This window comes from Chionomys nivalis, chromosome 13 (assembly GCF_950005125.1).
Source record: "Chionomys nivalis chromosome 13, mChiNiv1.1, whole genome shotgun sequence".
Classification (NCBI taxonomy): Eukaryota; Metazoa; Chordata; class Mammalia; order Rodentia; family Cricetidae; genus Chionomys; species Chionomys nivalis.
Window position 1 is genome coordinate 76,285,454 of NC_080098.1, and position 19,178 is coordinate 76,304,631.

Sequence of the window (19,178 nt, forward strand, 5' to 3'; positions counted from 1 at the left end):
TAGGCAGGAGAATTGACTGAGTCCAAGTCAAGAGTACTCCAAAACTAAAGAGATTTGAGTTGGCAACCAGATCACAAAGGGAATAAAAGGGAAAGTTCCCTGAGGAACATGAAGTGAGGTAAGGGGGGATGGAAAATGGAGCAGCAGTCTCAGAGGTCACTGGTGTGGCGTGGAGAAAGGAGAAGGAGGAACTGAGGGCTCACTTCTCTCTGGCCTCACAAACCGTCTATGACTCTCCCCTGCTCTGTGATGCATACCTGGGCCTAAGGTGAGTCCCATACAACCTCAGAACTCAGATGCCTTAGGCAGCCATGTGATTTAGTCTATGGAGAACATCTTCTCTTTTGTAAATAGATAAATTAAAATATGGCTAGACATTGAATCAGCTTTTTTGGATACTGACCCCAATTATATCTTTCTGAGTGGAGTGGGGTTTATTCTTCTATACCTATGGTATTTGATATTGAAACCATTCTTAGCACCGCCTTAGAAAAATCAGGACATCAAAAAGGCGAGGATGTATGGTGAACCCTATAAGCATTGCTACGATGCCAAATGAGTTACTATATGAGTTTGGCTATCTGCCAGAGCCCTGCCTGAGATGGGATACTGCAGGGAGTAAAGAACACTGATTTCCTAGGGCATTAGTCTTGCCTGAAGAGGAAAACAGGACTAAAGTTTTCATCAAGATCTTCAGTCTACTACTCTGAGTATGGGTAAGAGTTCTAGACCAAAAAGGTATAAAATACTGATTCTTGGTCTCAAAGGATTAGTTCTAGAAGGTGGATACTCTGAAGGAGAATAGCTTCTCCCAATGCTCAGTCCCAGGTTCCATTCTCATCCTGCATGTACATTCCCCCAGCTACCCTCCAAGTTGGGCTGGTCAGGAAAGCAGTGCTGGCTGAGTGGAGCCCTTGAGCAGAACCTGAAACCTGAGCTTTGTCCCACAGGACAAAGGAGTCTCAAAGAGAGCACAGATGTTGCTGCTGGCCTCAAATTTTTGACTGATAATCACAAATGTGGCTCTTACAGACAAAATTTTTCTTTAATTTCCCAAATAAGGGAAGACAAAATATCTGGTCACCTCTGAAAGTTAACTCAAGGGAGGACTAAATTTCATTCATTGAATACGTATCATAATATTCTTGGTTTATGAAGTCTGGGTTTCTTCAGAAAAGAAACAGCAGAAAAAAATTACAATGCCTTGTTCATTTTTCTATGTCCATAGTGGCAGAGCGCAGCTAAGAAAGGAAGGAGGAGATCATTTAAAGGTAGGTTCCTATCTGTTGGGCATCTTCTTCACAGGTTCCCATCCTGTCATTTCTATAAGGTACTAGGTCTATGATCTGAAGACAGAAAGTTCCCAGACAGTCTCTCAGGAAATAGTCCTCAAAGGAGAGACTCACAGAAAGACAACATGGGAGATATGCTGGAGTTGATTCTCTGCTCTACTGTGGGCAAGAAGCTCCAGGTGCCATCTGGACAATGGGTGCTACAAATGCAATGAGCACTGATCATGTCCAGGGAGGACAATGCATGTTTTTTTGGAGGGGTTGTTTGGTTGGCTTTTGGGGGCACATGCTCTTGCTTCCTGATATCACTGGTATGCTTGATACCTGGGTGCTTAGATACCTGTGAGGAAACTAAGACTTATGTGCTCTACATGGTGGTTCTGAGCATCATCACATGGGACAAAGTACATGAAGGTACTTTTTACATGAAACCACATACATGTGAACCTTCTTAATGACAATCTGGTCTTGTCTACTTGTCCTTGGTACTTTTAGACTTTACTAGCTTAAGTATTTTCCTTAAAGGGACTCATGTGTGACCATCATGTTTCTACCTTACTTTCCTTCAACTAATACCTCTGTTTATCCAGGTTGTAGAACTACCCAGAGACAAACACAGGAATGGAGGAAGCTGCTGTCTGTTGTGCAAAGATGATTCTTCCCTTTTTCCTGGACATCATGGGGAATTTGCACAGCTTGTTCTTGTCATGGGAGGAATAGTCAATGGGAAAATATACAAAAGAGCGTGGAAAGAGGCTATAGTATCTCTGGAAGGTGTGGGTGGCATAAAAATGAATATATATATATATATATATATATATATATATATATATATATACATACAGGTTTTGGGTATCTCCACCACAGCTAGGCCAGTAGGCCTCATTTCAATATTGGTCTTTATAACAGAATTGAAATTTCTATCTCCTGCAGCCTCCTCGGCGAGCTGCATGATCACTCCCACTTCCGACACCTACTATATCCAGATTCTTCCTGTGATGTGTGTAATGGAACAACTGTTAAGATTAGTCACCTGATTTCTCAGATCACCCTTGAAGAGAAGATGGTGCTGCCTCTGCGTCCAGTATGGATTCTATCTCAGTTTCTGAGTCCCAGACCTCGTTGACTCTGTCCCTTCCCCTCCCAGAAAATCCTTCAGGAAATCAAATTTCAGACCCTCCACATGAACTATCTCTACATTCTTCCTCCATCATTTCACCTCAAACAGAGTGCCCACTTAGAAGACATACTTTCTGCCTCATCACTGGGTGACTCTGTACCATCAGAATCTATTCCTCCTGTGAGTGCTAAATTCTCTCTAGACCATGATTCTCTCCATTCATGTGCCACTTTCCCTCTTCCACGACAACATGCCACCCAGGAAACAGAACTGCTTCTCCAACCAACAACTGTTCTATCTCTGGTGGGCAGCAACAAAGAAGCCGTTTACTATTCCAACAAACAAGGGCATTTGCAGTTCAAGGCATGCAATGTCAGAATTTATTCAGCAGCAGACTGATACTGGCAGCTCTTTCCAGTTGGAGCCAGAACTTTTGGTTAACCAGGAGTTTCTTGACCTCCATTCTTCTGAATCTTACTTATGGGGAAACAACACAACCAGCCTTAAATTACCTGGAAATCTTTCCTTTTCCAACCTTGATTCCATGGTACTACTTGAGAGACAAGATCAAAAGATAGCTGATTCATTTAAAACTTGGGAGAAGATCCAAGAATCTGATCAGCAGAACTTGGCAGTTTCCCATGTTTTGGGGAGCTGCAAAGGTAAATCAGGGAGACTTCACATGCACCAGCAGTCCCCCCATCTCAAGACCTCTGAAGATCAGTTAGAGCCTAAACATATGCAGTTTTTCTGGAACATCCCTTCTCTACACAGTGAGCCCATGAATTCTGTTGCTCTTGTGTGGGCTGACAGTTCCTTGACCTCTGGATGCTTCAACAGATTCTCAGATTCTGCAGTGCTTACTAACCACACACCATTGTCCTTTCCTGAGAGTCAACCACAGAACTTGCCCCAAACTCTGTCCACATCTCAGTCCCAACCTGTCCCTCTTGCCAAGACCCAGACCCAGCTTCAACACCCAGTTCCAGTGTTGTCACCTTCTCTGCTATCCCATCTTAGAATCTGTGGAGTGTATTTTCACAGACCCCAGGATAAAGCACAACCTCTTGAGGCATCTTCAATCCACTGCCTAGAATACAAACTCTTGTAAAAGGTGCAGGAAAGAGTGTGGGGTTTACCCACTGTGGTCAAAAAATCCCAGGAAGAATTTTGTCCCCCACCTCCCAATCCCTCATTAGTCAAGCAGTCTTCTAAGACCCATGCTCCCAGGCCCATCTCTCTTGGAAATTTCCCCCTCACCAGTGAGCTCCGGAAGAAACCTGAGCACCACCTTCGAAAGAGGCTCATTCTACAACGCTGGGGCCTACCCCAGAGGATTCGTAACTCTCTGTCATGAATGAATCGTCGAGCAGAACTTTCAGAGGCATTTTCATCTACAAGCAACTATGGGCTTTCATGGATCTCTTTCTTTAAGCAACAGGGCAGTAAAGACCCACACAACAGTGTATTGAACAAACCTGAAAGCTTCCCAGCAAGACAATTGGGGAGAAACTGTTAAAGGCAAAGGGACATAGCCTAGAGACTGTTCAAAAACACCAACTATGGAGCAACAGCAAGGGCACTCCAGATAATGGCCTGTAGTCTGACTGTTAGAAAATCCTACAACGCCATCCAGGCAGTCTGTCAGGTAAACCTTCATGGACCTCACAGGTGAGCCAATGTCGGGAAAAATTTGAAACTGCACTGCAAAAGCCTTTGGTCAGTCATCTCAATGAAACCAATAAGGGTCAGAGAGCTGGCACAGCGTCCAGAGCAGGGCATTGTCCTCTCCCTTTTACCTCACATGTGGATAATGAAGAACACGAGGCTCAGAGACAGTCATGTTCTGATAACAAGGACAGACATGCCAAGAGCATATATACAATGATAAAGCCTGTTCTGCACCAGGCATCCATGGTCTTAGACAACACCAGCATGAAAGAGTCAGAGGGCAGTAAACACAGCCCAGATGTGCCCAGAATATCCACTGAGGCTGCCCCTGTGCCATTGGGTAAGCGCCTGGATTCAGGAAAAACAGTCTTGGGGCTTCAAGGAGCAAAGGTGAATGGCAAAAGCATATTTGTATCTGACAAGATCAGTAGCATAGTCAAGGGAGGGCAACTCAGTGTTCTTCAACCACAACATACCAAGATCTTGAACACCAACCAGGGCAAGAGTACTCAAGGGGCAGATGGGAATACAACAAAAGCACAAAATACTCTGGTAGCTGGAAGGGCCCTGAAAGAAATAATGGGGGTAGGGTGGGATGGGGGTAAGGGGAGATGGAGAAAGAAAAGTGTGAAGGAGAGGATGAGGGGAACTTGGGGAAATGGGATGATTGGGGATATAGGAAGGTTGGATAGAGGAGCAGGGAAACTCATATCTTAGTTAAGGGAACCACCTAAGGGTTGGCAAGAGACTTGAACTTGGGGTGGCTACCAGATGCCCAGGGCAATGTCCCCAGTTAGTTCCTTGGGCACCTGAGGATAGGGAACCTGAAATGAACCTATCCTATAGCCATACTGATGAATATCTTGCATATCACCATAGAACCTTCATCTAGCGATGGATGGAGATAGAGACAGAGACCCACACTGGAGCACCAGACTGAGCTCCCAAGGTCCTAATGAGGAGCAGAAGGAGGGAGAACATGTACAACGAAGTCAGGACCACGAGGGGTGCACCCACCCACTGAGACAGTCGGACCGATCTATTGGGAGCTCACCAAGGCCAGCTGGACTGTGACTGAAAAAGCATGGGATAAAACCGGACTCTCTGAACATGGCGGACAATGAGAGCTGACAAGAGGCCAAGGACAATGGCACGGGGTGTTGATCCTACTTCAGGTTCTGGCTTTGTGGGAGCCTAGACAGTTTGGATGTTCAACTTCCTAGATCTGGATGGAGGGGGGAGGACCTTGGACTTTCCACAGGGCAGGGAACCCTGACTGCTCCTGGGACTGGAGAGGGAGGAGAAGAGGAGTGGGGGGAGGGGGAGAGGGGTGGGAGGAGGGGGAGGGAAATGGGAGGCGGGGAGGAGGCGGAAAATTTTTTTTTCAATAAAAAAAATAAAAAAAAATGTACTGAGCTATATGGCTAACATAGATAAGGAAAATGGGTTAATATAAGTTATAAGAGCTAATAAGAAGTCTGAGCTAATGGGCCAATCAGGTTATAACTTATGTAGAACTCTGTGTGATTATTCTTTGGGATTTACCAGCTTGGGAACTGGGCAGGACATAAAACCCAACAAACAGGCCCTCATGTTACACTAGTTGTGTGTGCTGTGTGTGTGTGTGTGTGTGTATGTACTATTTACAATGTTCTCATGTACTAGAGAGCAGAAATGTCATTATCCAATGCAAATATTTTTCTTCCTAAAAAAAAAAAAAGAAATAACAGGTCCCCAGGAAAGTCAGACATCTGACTGTAATCGTCAGGTATCCAGGGAAGGGAAATTTAAATCAGAAAGCAGGCTGCCCATTCAAGCTCTAGGGCCCCAAATGACAAGCTCCCTGCCTCAGATGAATTCATTTACAGATTTTAACTCACGCCTGACCAGAGCTCTTCCAGTGGACCATGAATGCTTCTCAGATGCAGCAGGTTCACTGGTCCACAACAGGGCTTAGTGTGAAACAGCAACAGGAACCATGGATGCATTCATTCATATGTCTTAGACAAGTGCCAGAACAAGGACTTCCTTCTATCTGCCAAGAAGGCACATTTTGACCTGCAAAACAGTAGAGCTTGGTGCATGTGATGCTTTCACTGACAAAAAAAGGGGAGACAGTAGCAGACAGGTCCATAAATTACAGAAATGTGTGGCTGTGTGGCTTTACAGAAGCTACTGTGTCAGAAGCAGTACCCAGTATCGATCCATTGCCTCACAGTAGCCAGAGCCTCACTGATGTCTCATCTATAGGTATCATTTGGGTCAGGTACCTTCAGTTGCTCCCTTTGGTTGTAAGCTCTGTGTCAGGAAGCTCATCTCAATTTTACAAGCAGAAAAGGCTTTTCCTGAATTCCTATCAGAAAAAAAAAAAAAATTTCTCTACTCCTCAGTATTCCATCCTTTATTTACAATACTGATTGCCCCAATAAATGTTGTGAAAAGGTATGTTTGTGCTTTCCCCATGGGGCTTGTCTTTCAGGCAATAGAACTTGTGCTCAGGAAAAAGAACAAGTCAGTTTTGCTCTCACTTATTTCCTCTTTGGGCTACTGACATGTGACTTGATTCTCTGAGGTTCTTTTTGAACGAGTCGGATACGTCCCTAACAGAACTTTCACTCTATGGTGATTTGGGGAGGACCTCTGATTCCCATCTCTTATCTTAGCCTTATTGCCAATATATGGCAGCCATACCTTCTCCCTCATTGACTTTCATATCCTTGAGAGCAGAGGTTTCCTTAACTAGGTTGTGTCACCTATAAAGGACAAGTATGCTTGTGATTTTTAGGATGATTTTGTCATTTTTATTGTTTACAATTTCATCTCATGTACTTTGATCATTTTCACCCCCACCCCTCTCCCTAATTCCTCCCACACATCTCTTGCAGTTTTGAGGGGAAGAGGCTGTGAAGCCATAACACAGCATGGTTTCTTAACTCTGGCCCAGAAGCAGACAGTTAAAGGGGAAAGTGGTCTTATTTTTCCAGGCTTGGGACTTGGGATATGATCTTTTTAGCATGATTAGCATCTTAAAGGGGCAGGTCCTTTATATAACAGCTTTTAAAACGCCTGTCCTATGAGCCAACAAAAAGTTCAATAATAAAGCTGAAACAATAATGAATCTTTTTAACTTACTGCCCTACTTAGCTTGTTTATATAGCTTAAATCTTATTTTGAAAGTTCTTTTGTTATAACCAAAAGCTGAAAATCACATTCAATGAAATTGTATAAAATATCACAAAGAGTGTCTATCTTTTCCTTATTTTTCTAGCTAGCTAGTCTGTTTAATTGTTTTGACTGTGTTTCAAAGGAACATTATCTATCTTTTAGGCTACATAAAGTGCAAATATCAACTTTACTTATTTTATTCATGATACAATTACCTATGTATATATCTCCTCAAGTTACAGTGTTAAACTGCCCCCACGTGATCCTAAGGCCTATCTTGCCCTTAACTTCAAGAGTTTCAATCCCTAACTAGAAAGGTAAAGCACTCCAGTCCTTCAGGAAATATATGTCCTTTATCCTGATCCCATAAAGTCAGTGAAATGTCTCAGGGATGAATTTGTAAGTGACTAAGCCAGGTAAGAATTCTTGGGAGTAAATTCACATTAATGTAGCTTCAAAATATCTTATTTTTGGCTAAAATGTTATGGTACAGGCTGAACATACCCAGAGGAATTTCTGTTTACCACTTTGATCATGTATGTGTTCTGAGACTGAGACTTTGAGATAAATATGGTCATATGACTGAAGCTCATCATGCTTAAGAATTGGCCTATCCACATATACATATAGCCCCCCTCAATAAAATCCCATGCTAACCAGGCAGTGGTGGTGCATGCCTTTATTCCCAGCGTGAGGAGGCAGAGGCAAGTGGATCTCTGTGAGTCTGAGGCCAAACTGATCTACAAGAGCTAGTTCTAGGACAGGCTCCAAAGCTACGGAGAAAGCCTGTCTTGAAAAATAAAAATAAAAAATCTCCATGCTTCCTTTGTTTAGTGGAAAAATTATTTTGGAAATTATGTTTGTGCTGTACTCACTTGCTGCAGATAATTTTGTTCTACTCTGATATCATAGCTGTGCCTATTTGACTTTGACTTTACCAAGTTGGAAACTCAGTTGCATTTGGTTACAGTCTCAGCACCATCTGTTCCAGATTGGAATGCAAAGCCTCTCTCTGAAGTCAGTTCATTTCTTTTTACTCCAAAGCAAGACTGAGCTTTTCTTTGGTAGTATGAACAGTAACTATAGCATCATCATGGAGTTCAGGGCAAATTGTAGATCTTTCTGGTCTTCCCATCTGGTGAAACCCTTGTGTCTGGCAAGCCCAACCTCAGGCTTACAGATCTTATACCATAATATCTCCCTCAGTGGACGTCTGATGCTCATTCTTAGTACAGGTCAGATTAAGCCTTTACTAGAAATCTGAGGCTTAGGCAGCAGTCATATAGGTACAGTCTATGACAAGCCTACATGTGTTCAAGCCCTCTCAAGAAGTCTCTGGGATTTGATTCCTGTTCCACTACTTACTACTGATACCCTTCCCTGTGTAGTTACTCACAAGGATATGAATAGTGAGTAAGTACTTCAGATGGTATCAAGTAACAGATAAATTAGGCTGAACTACAGCTCAGTTTTGGTTGTGTTCTTCAGTTGTCTTCTTATAGGTTGAGATTAGTGGTTGAGACTGTAAGGACATTGTGGTGGTTTGAATAAGAATGGCTCCCATAGGCTCATATTTTAGAATGCTTAGTCATCAGGAAGTGGAACTCAGTCATCAGGAAGTGGAAAGGATTAGAATGATTAGGACATGCGGCTTTGTTGAAAAAAGTGTGCCATTGGGGTTTATTTTTGAGGTTTTAAAAGCCCATGCCAGGCCCAATGACACCCAGGTTTCTTGAGTCCAGCTAGTCTGGGGGGCGTCATGGTAACTGTAGGGCCAGTGAAGAAACTTATAATCCACACTGAGTCACTTGAGCTTCCTTTACTGAAGTATATATATATGGACCACACCACTGTCAGGCTAACTCTTCCCCAGACTTTAGAGCCCCCAATGAAAAGAAGAACTTGTTAACTGACATCTCAGAGTCCTAATGAACCTTGCTGCAAGACCCCATAACCAAGCTTGTTATTAAGTGAAGTGTTTGAGTTCTTAATTCCATAGACCTTGAAGCAGCAAGGTCTAATATGAATATAGAAGTACAACCAGTTGTAGCAGTACCTCAGAAGTGGAGCTGTGGTCAGATGCAGGATCTTCCAAAAAAAAAAAAAAAGGTCTCCAGCAAGAATAAACTAAGAAGATACTCTCATGTGTGTGTGCTGGGGGGAGGTGTTAAGGTATGCTTTTATGCATCTCAGGCTCATTTGGAACTTATTATACAGCTGAGAATGGTCTTGAACATCTGATCCTTCTGATCCTTCTGATTCTACCTCTTAACTCCTGGGATAACAGGAGTTTGTCATCATACCTTGTTTATGCAGCACTAGGGATCAAACGGGCTTTTTGTGATAGACAAGTACTCTATAGACCATCTCCTGTGGCTGAGACTGTATGTAGTATACTTTCTTGAGTTTCCACAAGAGCCTTTTGTGATGGACGCCCTATTGCACAGGCAGCAAAAGATTGAAAACAAGGACACTGCTGCTAGGGAACACAAATCCATAAGACAACACCATGATTGGAACCTCGTAAGTGCTGTCTGGTTCCTATGGACCTGGGGTAAGCAGGAGCTCTCCTCTTTATGGAGTATTCTAAAGACTGGGGTGGGCAGCATTGTGAGGCCTCTTAACTCCTGCTGGCCATATAAGTATTCTGTGCCTGGTACAATTGCCCAAAGAATGGGTCCAGAAGACCATTTTTGTTGTTTTAATTTTTCCTTGATTACTAAGTCCTGGGTCAATCAAACTGACAAGGTTATATCAAGTGTGGACAGAGGCAGGTGTGGTCTGGGCTTCAAACATTAGGGACCAGGTTCATAGGAAAAGTGGGGCCCCTGGGAGTAGGTGAGGATGATGCTCAGTATTAACCTAGAGTAGAAACTTGAGCATGGTTGACTTAATGTTTGGTTTTCATCCAGCTACTACAACAGTTTTTATCTGCTTTCGACTAGTGCTCTAGTCCCCCACATCCATTGAGACTTCTAGCCACAAATCACATTTCTATCCCTTTGACCTGATCCTAGCCCCCCAAACCCACAAATTCACTTCAATCTTTCAGGTTCTCTGTGCATTTGTTCTTCCTCCTTGAAATCCCAGGAGGGTGCTGCTTCACCTCCAGAAAGGCCCTTACTCCCTTGTACTTGAAGGCCAGGTATAAAATTCTACTTCCCCTGAAGGATTTGGCATTCCTCACAGCAGGGTCAAGGCCATAGTAATGTCACTCTCTTTGGGGGTGCATCCTTACTCCTCAGTATCCCCGTAGTGGGCATGCCCCCATTTTCCTACCCAATTAGGCACACCCCCATTTCCTTGCCTTTTCCTCAAGGAGAATTTCCTTGTGATGTTTCATCTCCTCCCTTTCAAGGTCTGATGGCTAACTCCAGGGTAAATCTGGCCACCAAGGGATATGGGAAACCTACAAAGGTATGCAATCAGAGTTGAGGGAGGATGAGGCTTTATTGCTTGGCTTTTATAGGCTTGTTTTAGTAGTGGCAGTGAGTGGGCAGATATGCTGAGGAAAAGATTCAGATGGTAAACTAAAAAATGGAGGCATAACTTAGAGAAACCTGAGCAAGGGTAGCCCAAAGGCCTGGTGCTCACCCTGGGGCCTGGTCTTGAGCCTCAGGGATAAATACCAACAGGAACCAGATTTGTGCAACTATGAAGATGCTGCAGGTTTGTGGGGAGCCAGCAGCTCTCAGAGGCCTAGGTTGTAGTTCTGTGTGAGGAGACACAGATCCAGATCCTGGAAGTGGAGTAAGTCCCTTGACTTGGCTGATCCAGTCAGTGAAGTAGGTGACCCTGGTAAAGACGCTGGGGTAAATGGGATGCCGGCAGTCCAGGCCCCAACTAGCCAGTCCTATCAGGACCCATAAACTGGTTTGGTAGCAGATGAGGGGACCCCCAGAATCACCCTGAGGAGAGAGAGAGTAGTTAGTGTGTGATCTGCTTAGGGCCACAAATACCAACTGCATGTTAGGATCCTACAGAGCCCAGGCAGATGAGGATAAGCTGAAAATTTATGGACTTTTCTTTTTGCTTACCATGCCTCATGTCTAGAAGGGAAAGTTTAGGGACTTGTAAGAAAGCTAGTTCTGCTAGCCTATGTGTAGGTCCTGGCTCTGTAAACCTTGAGCTGATGCAATATAGTCAGTCAACTCCTCTCCCTTTGGTAACCTTGGTTAGGTCTATTTTCTCAACTTGTGAATTGGAACTCTTGAAAAAATATGCCCATCCCTTGGCTGGGTAAAGACAGCTCATATCAGAACACTTCCAAAAGTAACTGCATTTGTGAAATCCCTTTAGGAAAATCCCATGGGAAATCCAGTCTATAATGGGGACTATGTCAGCTCAGGAGTCGGAAGCCTGCAGAGATGGGGAAGGCATCAGAATCCAGACATCTGGGCCCTGGTTGTGCCACTTCACTTCAGACCAACTATTTTCCTTCTCTGGGACAGTTTCCCCAGAAGATCCATTATGTCCAATTGTGAGTTTACTTCTATACCGTTTAAAGAGATCCCATAAGAAACTGACAACTCAACAACAAAGTAAGAAACTTAAATGAAACATCACAGAAGACAGCATATAACAATGAACATACAAAATGCACTTAGTGGCAAGAAAGGGAGATGGGTACCAGAAGCATACTAAGTCAGCACTGAAAACATTACCAAACTGTTTACTTAAAAATTACATATTTGTATATATGTTATGCCTTAATAAAAAGTATAAGATATGCAACAAAAATTGATGTTAGGATTTGCTAAAGCTATCCTCAAGGAGATTATTGAGGCATGAACCCAAGGAAAGCAAGTAGAGGTAATGAAACAAGAAGTGTGGGGGTCTCCACAAAGACTAGAGGAACTGAGATAGAATAGGCATGGGGAAAATACATGACTGCCTTGCTCACCCGGCAGATGGACTTTCCTGTGGAGAGGCCTCCAGCACACAGCATTTCCTCATGCACATAGTCCTTGTTTTGGCCTGGTCTTCGCCCATATAAGGCATTACAGAACTCATTCTCAATGATGCTCACTTCACCCTCTTGCAGTGAGAAGGGTGGTAACAGTTTTGCTGTGAAAATAAGGAGGAAGTCAGTGATGTACACTGTGACTTAGCTGGGAAGTCCAGGCTACTCTGACTGGCGTTCACCATAGGACATCTGAGTGTCAAATTCTGTTTCCATCTTCTACCTACTTCTCGTGAACTTCTCTCCTTTTTCTCAGAAACTCCCACTTACCTTCCTCATCTCTCTCACAGTAGTAGATCACAAATCTACTATATAAGGAGGCAAGTCCTACTAACACATTGTGTCCAATGTTGTTAAGCAACCTTTATCACTAATCTTTATCCAATATCTTTATCCACCCATTCACCCATACACCCACTTATTTTTCATTACCTTTATCAATCTGTTTTCCACACCCAACCTTCCATCCATGTATTCTTTCATTAGTGTCTCCATCTATCCTGCTGCCTCATACCTGCTAACACGTCTATCCACAACGCCTATGCACCATCTTTCTTCCTTCTTTCCTTCCTTCCTTCCCTCCTTCCTTCCTTCCCTTCCTCTCTCCTTCCTTCCCTCCCTCTCTCCTTCCTTCCCTCCCTCCTTCCTTCCTTCCCTCCCTCCCTCCCTCCCTCCCTCCCTCCCTCCCTCCCTCCCTCCCTCCTTCCTTCCTTCCTTCCTTCCTTCCTTCCTTCCTTCCTTCCTTTTCTTCTCCCTTACTCACTTGACTCCATCTCACTCACCTATCCACTGACTATGTCACCAATAGCCTTGCACTAGTTAAAGTGATACAAAGAACATTTTTAGTTGGTAAAACCAGAAAAACTAAATTGATTTACTCATTTGTGTCAAAGAAATAACACAAAGGAGAGGTGACAGTACAAATTGTCTACTTTAGTACATATAATTAAGTAAAATGCAGATGGGAGACTGTAAAAATAAATCTAAACCAATCATACCAAGACTAAAGGGGAGAGAAAATTGCAGAGAAAAAAGAGGTCCTGGGGTGGAAATTATCTCAAACATATTCAAGGAGAATTAAGGAAGCTGGGGTTGGGTAAATGAGGGAAGAAGTAGATGATGAAGCAGAAATGGATCAGGGTGCTATCATCACGTAAGACCTTGACAGGGATTTTTTTTAAAAATTTTGATTGAAAGCACAAGTGAGACGTAGTGGAGGGCTCTGAAAAGGAAAATGAAATGGCTATGTTATAAAGCAATGCTGACGGCCACGTAGAGACTCATGGAGAAGCACATAAGAATAAAAGTGGAGGACCATTTTAGAAACTACACTCAAGAAATGGGAGTTAATTATGCTAGGCTATGTAACAGCAGCACTGTGCAGTATCCATCAGGTATTAGACTGATATTGTAAAACAAAATGTGGGCCCTGCTTTCAAGAATGTGCACATGGGTGGGGGAGCAAAGCTCCTCAGGAAGACATGTTCTTCCCAAAACACCTAAAATACATTTTTTTGAGAAGAAATGTGCCAAATTATGATCTTACAAATAAGTAAAAATCTACATTCTTTTTTATTTACATTATTCCATATTTCTAAGTCATAATCCTTTAATAAATGCATACATTTCTCTACTTTCAATCTAAAGTAATAAAAGCTAGGGGATCTTGGTGGCTCACTGGTAGAGCCTTTTCCAATATGTGCAAGGCACTGGGACCAATCCTCAATACCAGAAACAAACAAACAAACAAGCAAATAAAACCAAAACGATTTCTCCATTATGTAGTTCATCTGACAAGGCTGATAAAGCCAGTTGAGATTAAGTGAGATTAAACACTTTAGAGCTGCAATAGTTCTCACTTAATCATGCATTCTCAATGGTCTCAAACCACATGTGACTTTCCGCTTTACTCAAGCACTCCCAAGATATTTGGTAATTACATGTATTATACTTGGATACTAAGTATTCAGGCCAGTGTGTTTGAGGCCTTGTCCTCAGCCTGTGACACTATTGGTAACTGAATATCCTACTAGGAAGAGGTAGAGCCTAATGGTAGGAAGTTAGGTCATTGGACATGTGTGTCTGTTAAGAAGATACTAGTACACCGGCCTCTGATCTTCCTCTTTATTTGCTTCCTGACCACCATAAGGTATGCATCATTATTCTACCACACATTTCCTCACCACAATGTGCTGCTTCACCACAAGTCCAAAACAAAAGGGCCAAATTATCATGGTCTGGAAGCTCTGAGCTAAATCTGTGATCTAAAATCAACCTTACCTTTTAAAACTGATTACATTAGGTATTTTGTTACAGTGCTGGAAACTTGATTAACATGGAATGTGCTAGCCTCTACACATGACCTTTGAGTTTAATCAAATCACCTCAGATCCATGATTGATTGAAATCTTAGAAGAAAAAACAATTAATATTCAAAGAGCCTAGATTCTAAATGGCAAATGTCAACAGTTCCCCACCTTCCGAACCTGGACTGCAGGGAAGTTTGTGGCTATGGACTCTTCACACTTTCGGGGTTAGAAGACTCTATAATGGCTTTCTCATGTCATAGGCTATGGAGGTGAGGTACCAGCCTGGGTCTCTTGCCAGCTGAGACCTTTTCCTTCCTCCTCTCCCTGCCCTCACTCCCTCTCCAACTTCCCTTTCCCTTACTGTCTTCAGAAAGCATTCCCCATCCAGTTATCCAACAGGATGTGTAGTTGTGGATCTGTGCATCTTTAGGTGGGAGGCAGGCAGGCACAACATAGGATGTGAAGTTCACGGGCAGTCGCAGCTGCAGCATTGCAATGTCACTCCCAAAGGAATGAAACTTCTCAAAGTCTGGGTGTTTGATGATACGATTCACAGACATCTTCTGAGTGTGCTGTGTTTTCTGGTATAGCTGAGTATTCCCCAACAGAACCTGATAGTCCCCTGGGGCCTCGGATTTGCTGAAAGATAAAGGAGTCCATCATCATCATCTCTGAGTGGGAGGATAGCCCCGTGTTCCTGAACACTCACTTATCACTGGCCACTCTGCCCTGATTCCATGCAGAATGGTCTCTCCCTTTCTGACAGTCAAGTTTTGTGGTAGGTGGAATGAGAATGGCCTCCATAGGTTCATATATCTGAATGCTTGGTACCTAATTGGTAGAACTGTTTGGGAAGTACTAAAAGATGTGCCCTTGTTGGAGAAGGTGTGCCACTGGGATGGCTTTGAGGTTTTAAAAACCCAAGTAATTCCTAATTACATCCCATTTTCTGCCGTGTGCCTGAAGATAAGATGTAAAGCTCTCAGGTACTGCTCTAGTGCCATGTCTGCCTACCTGCTGCTATGCTCCCTGCCATGATGATCATGGATTCTAATCCCCTAAAACAGGGAGTCTCAATAAACATTTTTAAACTGCTCTGAACATAGTAGCTCATCATGGCAATAGAAATATAACTAAGACAGAATTTGATACCAGGGAATGGGCTGTCACAGCCCTGGTCAAATTGATTTTATTGAAAAAGAACAAGCAGGGAAAAATACAAAATGTAAGTTTGAAGAGAAAAGGAACACCTCACACAGCTATTCCTGTAACTTGTAAAAAGAAAAGGTCTGAGGAATTATTTGTTCCTAAAGAGCAACAAGAAGTCAAGGCTTATGCAAATGTGATTTGAGGGAGTCAAGTTTTATCCTAAACAGCAAGCAGAATTTGGTGGCATCAGCTATGTAGTTCTGACTTTAGAGTCATAGAGGATACAGAGTAAGAGGTTTGTGGAATCTTTGTCTGTTAAAAGCTTCCCTGCAAGGAAGCCCAGTGAGGTCATTGTGTGAAGGTGCGAAGGTGAAGCCTGGGTTGTGCTGGAGACCTCAGAATATGGGAGGTGCTAGAACTGCAACTGTAGGAGACCTGTCAAGGGGAGTTGAATCAATCCCAAAAAGAAAAGTTATGTTGCAGTCAGAAAAGTTGGAAGGATAGAACCATATAAGCCATTTGACACTGGACATAGAGCTTCATGATTGGGAGTTTAGCCTGCTGGGTTTCCATCTTGCATTGGTCTATTACTTCCTCACTGTAGTTCTCTTCCTTCCTTTTTGAATGGTAATGTATATTGTGATACCATTGTATGTTGGAAGAATGTAATTTGCTTTTTTATCTTATAGGGGTAACAATTAATAGATTGTTCTGAATCTCACAAGAGGCTTTGTACTTTGAAATGGTGTTGAGACTGAAAGACTTGGAAATTTCTGAAGTTGTGCTAAATGCATTTTTGTATTATAATATGGCCACAGCCTAAGGGGGTCAGGGAGTAGAATGTGGTACTTTAAATGAGAATGACTTCCACAGGCTCATATGCTTGAATGTTGGATCCTTAGTTGGTAGACCTGCTTGGGAAGGATTAGGAGATGTGGCCTTGATAGAGGACATGTGTCACTTGGGGGTGTGTGGGTTTTTAGGTTTCAAAAGCCTAATCCATTCTCAGTTATATCTATTTCTCTACTTTGTACATGTGGATTAATATTTAAGCTATCAGCTACATGGTATTGCTCCAGCACCATGCCTGCCTGCTGCCATACTCCTTGTCATAATGGTCATGAACTCAAAGCCTCTGAAACTGTGAGCCCCAGTAAACATTTTCTTTTATAGGTTGCCTTGGTTATGATGTCTCATCATGGCAATAGAAGAGTAATTAAGATAGGAGCCTTCTTTCTCCAGGCTGATGAATATTCTACTCAAACCTCATGACAAAGTATTCCCCATTATATCTTAGAATTGGAGGAACAAAGAATTTCAGCACTGGAAGGGTCCCTAATAGAATCTTCAAATCAAACCTTTTAAATTTTTACTTAAGAAAAACTATGGCTGCATCCGAGTTTTGTGATTTAAATCTTTAATGTTATTGGCTTAGAAGTAAGCCAATAACTAAAGGCATAATCATCAACCTGTGATGCTATCCAGAAAGAGTGGAACATTTAGGAGGTGAGACCTAGTGAAAAGAAGCTATGTCATTGGGAGAATTTCCTTGAAGGGCCCTCACTTCTTTTCATTATTTTTGTTTCCTAGCTACCATGAGGTGGTCAGGCCTCCTCTGCAAATGTTCTTGCTGTGATGAACTGTGTTATTATATAATCAAAGAAACAGGCCAACTAACTTTGGACTGAAACCATGAGTCAAGATAATCCTTCTTCTTTTTCTTCATTTTCTGGATTATTTGGTCACAGTGATGGAAATCTAGCATATTTTCCTGCCCCCTTACCAAGGACTGCTTCTCCACTTGATATGAAGCACTCACAAATGAATTGTTAAATGCACACATCAGTGCGTCAAAGGGAGCTTTCCTTCTTGTTCCTAATAGGACTGAGTAAACAGCCTAAGTATCAGCTTTTTTTTCCCACAGCTCCCACACTAGGAGGATCCTCACCAGCTCCACATACCCAATTCTTCCCTTCTGGTAGCCCCAGTAGCTCCTTTCATTCCTCTAAGATTGCAGCATCTTTGTGGATTTATGTTCCTCGGGCTACCCTCTTCATATTGTTTGGCATGTCTCACCTGTATTATACTGATTGAAGCTTGTTTCTTCTGAGAGAAAAGAAACCTTGACCTCGGATCTCCTACATTCTGTTACCTAAAAGGTCTCAGGTGAATGCAGCACTAAATAGGTGCCAACAGGACTAAGCTGGAGCCTCAAAGCCAAAAAGCTAAGTTTCAGTTCCCCGGTCTGGACTGTATAGCACCCATTCCCTCTGGGTTCCTCCATGTCTTATCAGAAGCTAGGCCCTCTTGTCAGACTCCAGAGAGCCAGAGGAGATTGGCTCCTGGCTGTCCATAGCAGGTGTTCAGGTTTGGGCTACGGCACTTTCCATCCATATATCCTAATATGGCATAGGCATGACCATAGTTTTTCCCAGGGCTTAGTTTTACAAACATAAGAAATTACCTGGCTGTTGGTCATATGTGGTCCTTTCCTAGAATCTGACTCACAGGAGAGAAAGGGACCATGAAATAAGATGAAGTCTACAGGTAGACAACAAAGCATGGCCAATCCTCTTGGGAAACATCTGTGTGAGTTGGCAGGCACAGGGTGGGAGTATAGGGATCCCTACAGAAGCTGAGAATTAAATATAATGAGAACCAGGACAGATCAAGGAAGTTGTGATGGCATATGGGGTTAATCCAGGCAGAGAGGACGGCAGGCAGAAGTAGACTGCCCCAGAGAAAAGCCCAGAGGAGAAAGGCAAGCCATCTCTAACTCCCTCCTCTCACCCTGCATCTTCATCACCACCCAGTCCCTCTCTGGGGGTTCCAGACAAGGCAAACTCACTTTTGAAAGCAGTGGGCTGTGGAAACGAGCCAGTGGGAATCAATGAGGACAGCTCCACAGAGATGCAAGCCCCGGTACAGCAGGCTGGCCTGCCACGGCCACTGGCCAGCCAATGTATCCCGGCCACCAAACACTTTCCCAACCATCTTCGGCTTCCCACAAACTGTGGAGACACCCCCGTGCAATTTGTTAGAGACACAATTCCTGAGAGGCAGAATAACTCCCTAAGGAAGACCTTCCTCCACTTCACAGATTAGAAGATCATGGCAAAAAACAAATAACCTGTGTAAGTGATTTTGGGCCACCCTGGTCTCTGCTTTCACTGGTCACCACCTGGGACATGAAAAACTCCACTGACAGGTTCTGTGGGCTCAAGAGCTCAGGAGTCTGGAAAGATGGGATGAAGCAAACAAAAGGCTGGCCACAGCAGTCTATCCTTAAGTGGGCCTCACAAGCAAGTGGACAGAAGGGAGGTTTTATGACTTTGTTTCCTCAAATAACACAGCTCTGTGCTTGCTTTTCAGATCACAAGACTAGAAGTCTCATAGGTTACTGATATTAGTTATTCAAGGTAATGACTTCTCAGTGACTGTCCCAAATTCAATCTGCCCAATACCCAAGGGAGAGAGAATTGCTGGCAGGACTTTGTGGTGCTGATGAG

The 19,178-nt window shown here is 43.2% G+C and overlaps 1 protein-coding gene and 1 pseudogene across 1 annotated transcript; one reads left to right on the top strand and one right to left on the bottom strand.

The window, feature by feature from the left end:
* Positions 1-325: 325 nt before the first annotated feature.
* LOC130885571 (spermatogenesis-associated protein 31D1-like) lies at positions 326-10,683 on the top strand (annotated as a pseudogene).
* Positions 10,684-10,838: 155 nt separating this feature from the next.
* On the bottom strand, positions 10,839-18,705 carry LOC130885572 (putative serine protease 47). The gene is made up of 4 exons (XM_057787101.1): positions 18,518-18,705; positions 14,882-15,159; positions 12,152-12,315; positions 10,839-11,156 (listed from the first exon to the last, which is right to left on the bottom strand). The coding sequence occupies exons 1-4, from the start codon at positions 18,661-18,663 to the stop codon at positions 10,839-10,841; spliced, it is 906 nt and encodes a 301-aa protein (XP_057643084.1). The 5' UTR covers positions 18,664-18,705.
* Between the last annotated feature and the right edge of the window lie 473 nt (positions 18,706-19,178).

What these genes read in the sequence shown, in the direction of transcription:
- LOC130885572 (XM_057787101.1), bottom strand. Translation starts at nt 18,663, where the DNA reads ATGGTTGGGAAAGTGTTTGGTGGCCGGGATACATTGGCTGGCCAGTGG. An exon ending in ACAGCCCACTGCTTTCAAAA is followed by an intron (nt 15,160 to 18,517) that starts GTGAGTTTGCCT and finishes TTTATCTTTCAG; the next exon opens with CAAATCCGAGGCCCCAGGGG. An exon ending in GGGAATGCTTTCTGAAGACA is followed by an intron (nt 12,316 to 14,881) that starts GTAAGGGAAAGG and finishes TTATTTTCACAG; the next exon opens with CAAAACTGTTACCACCCTTC.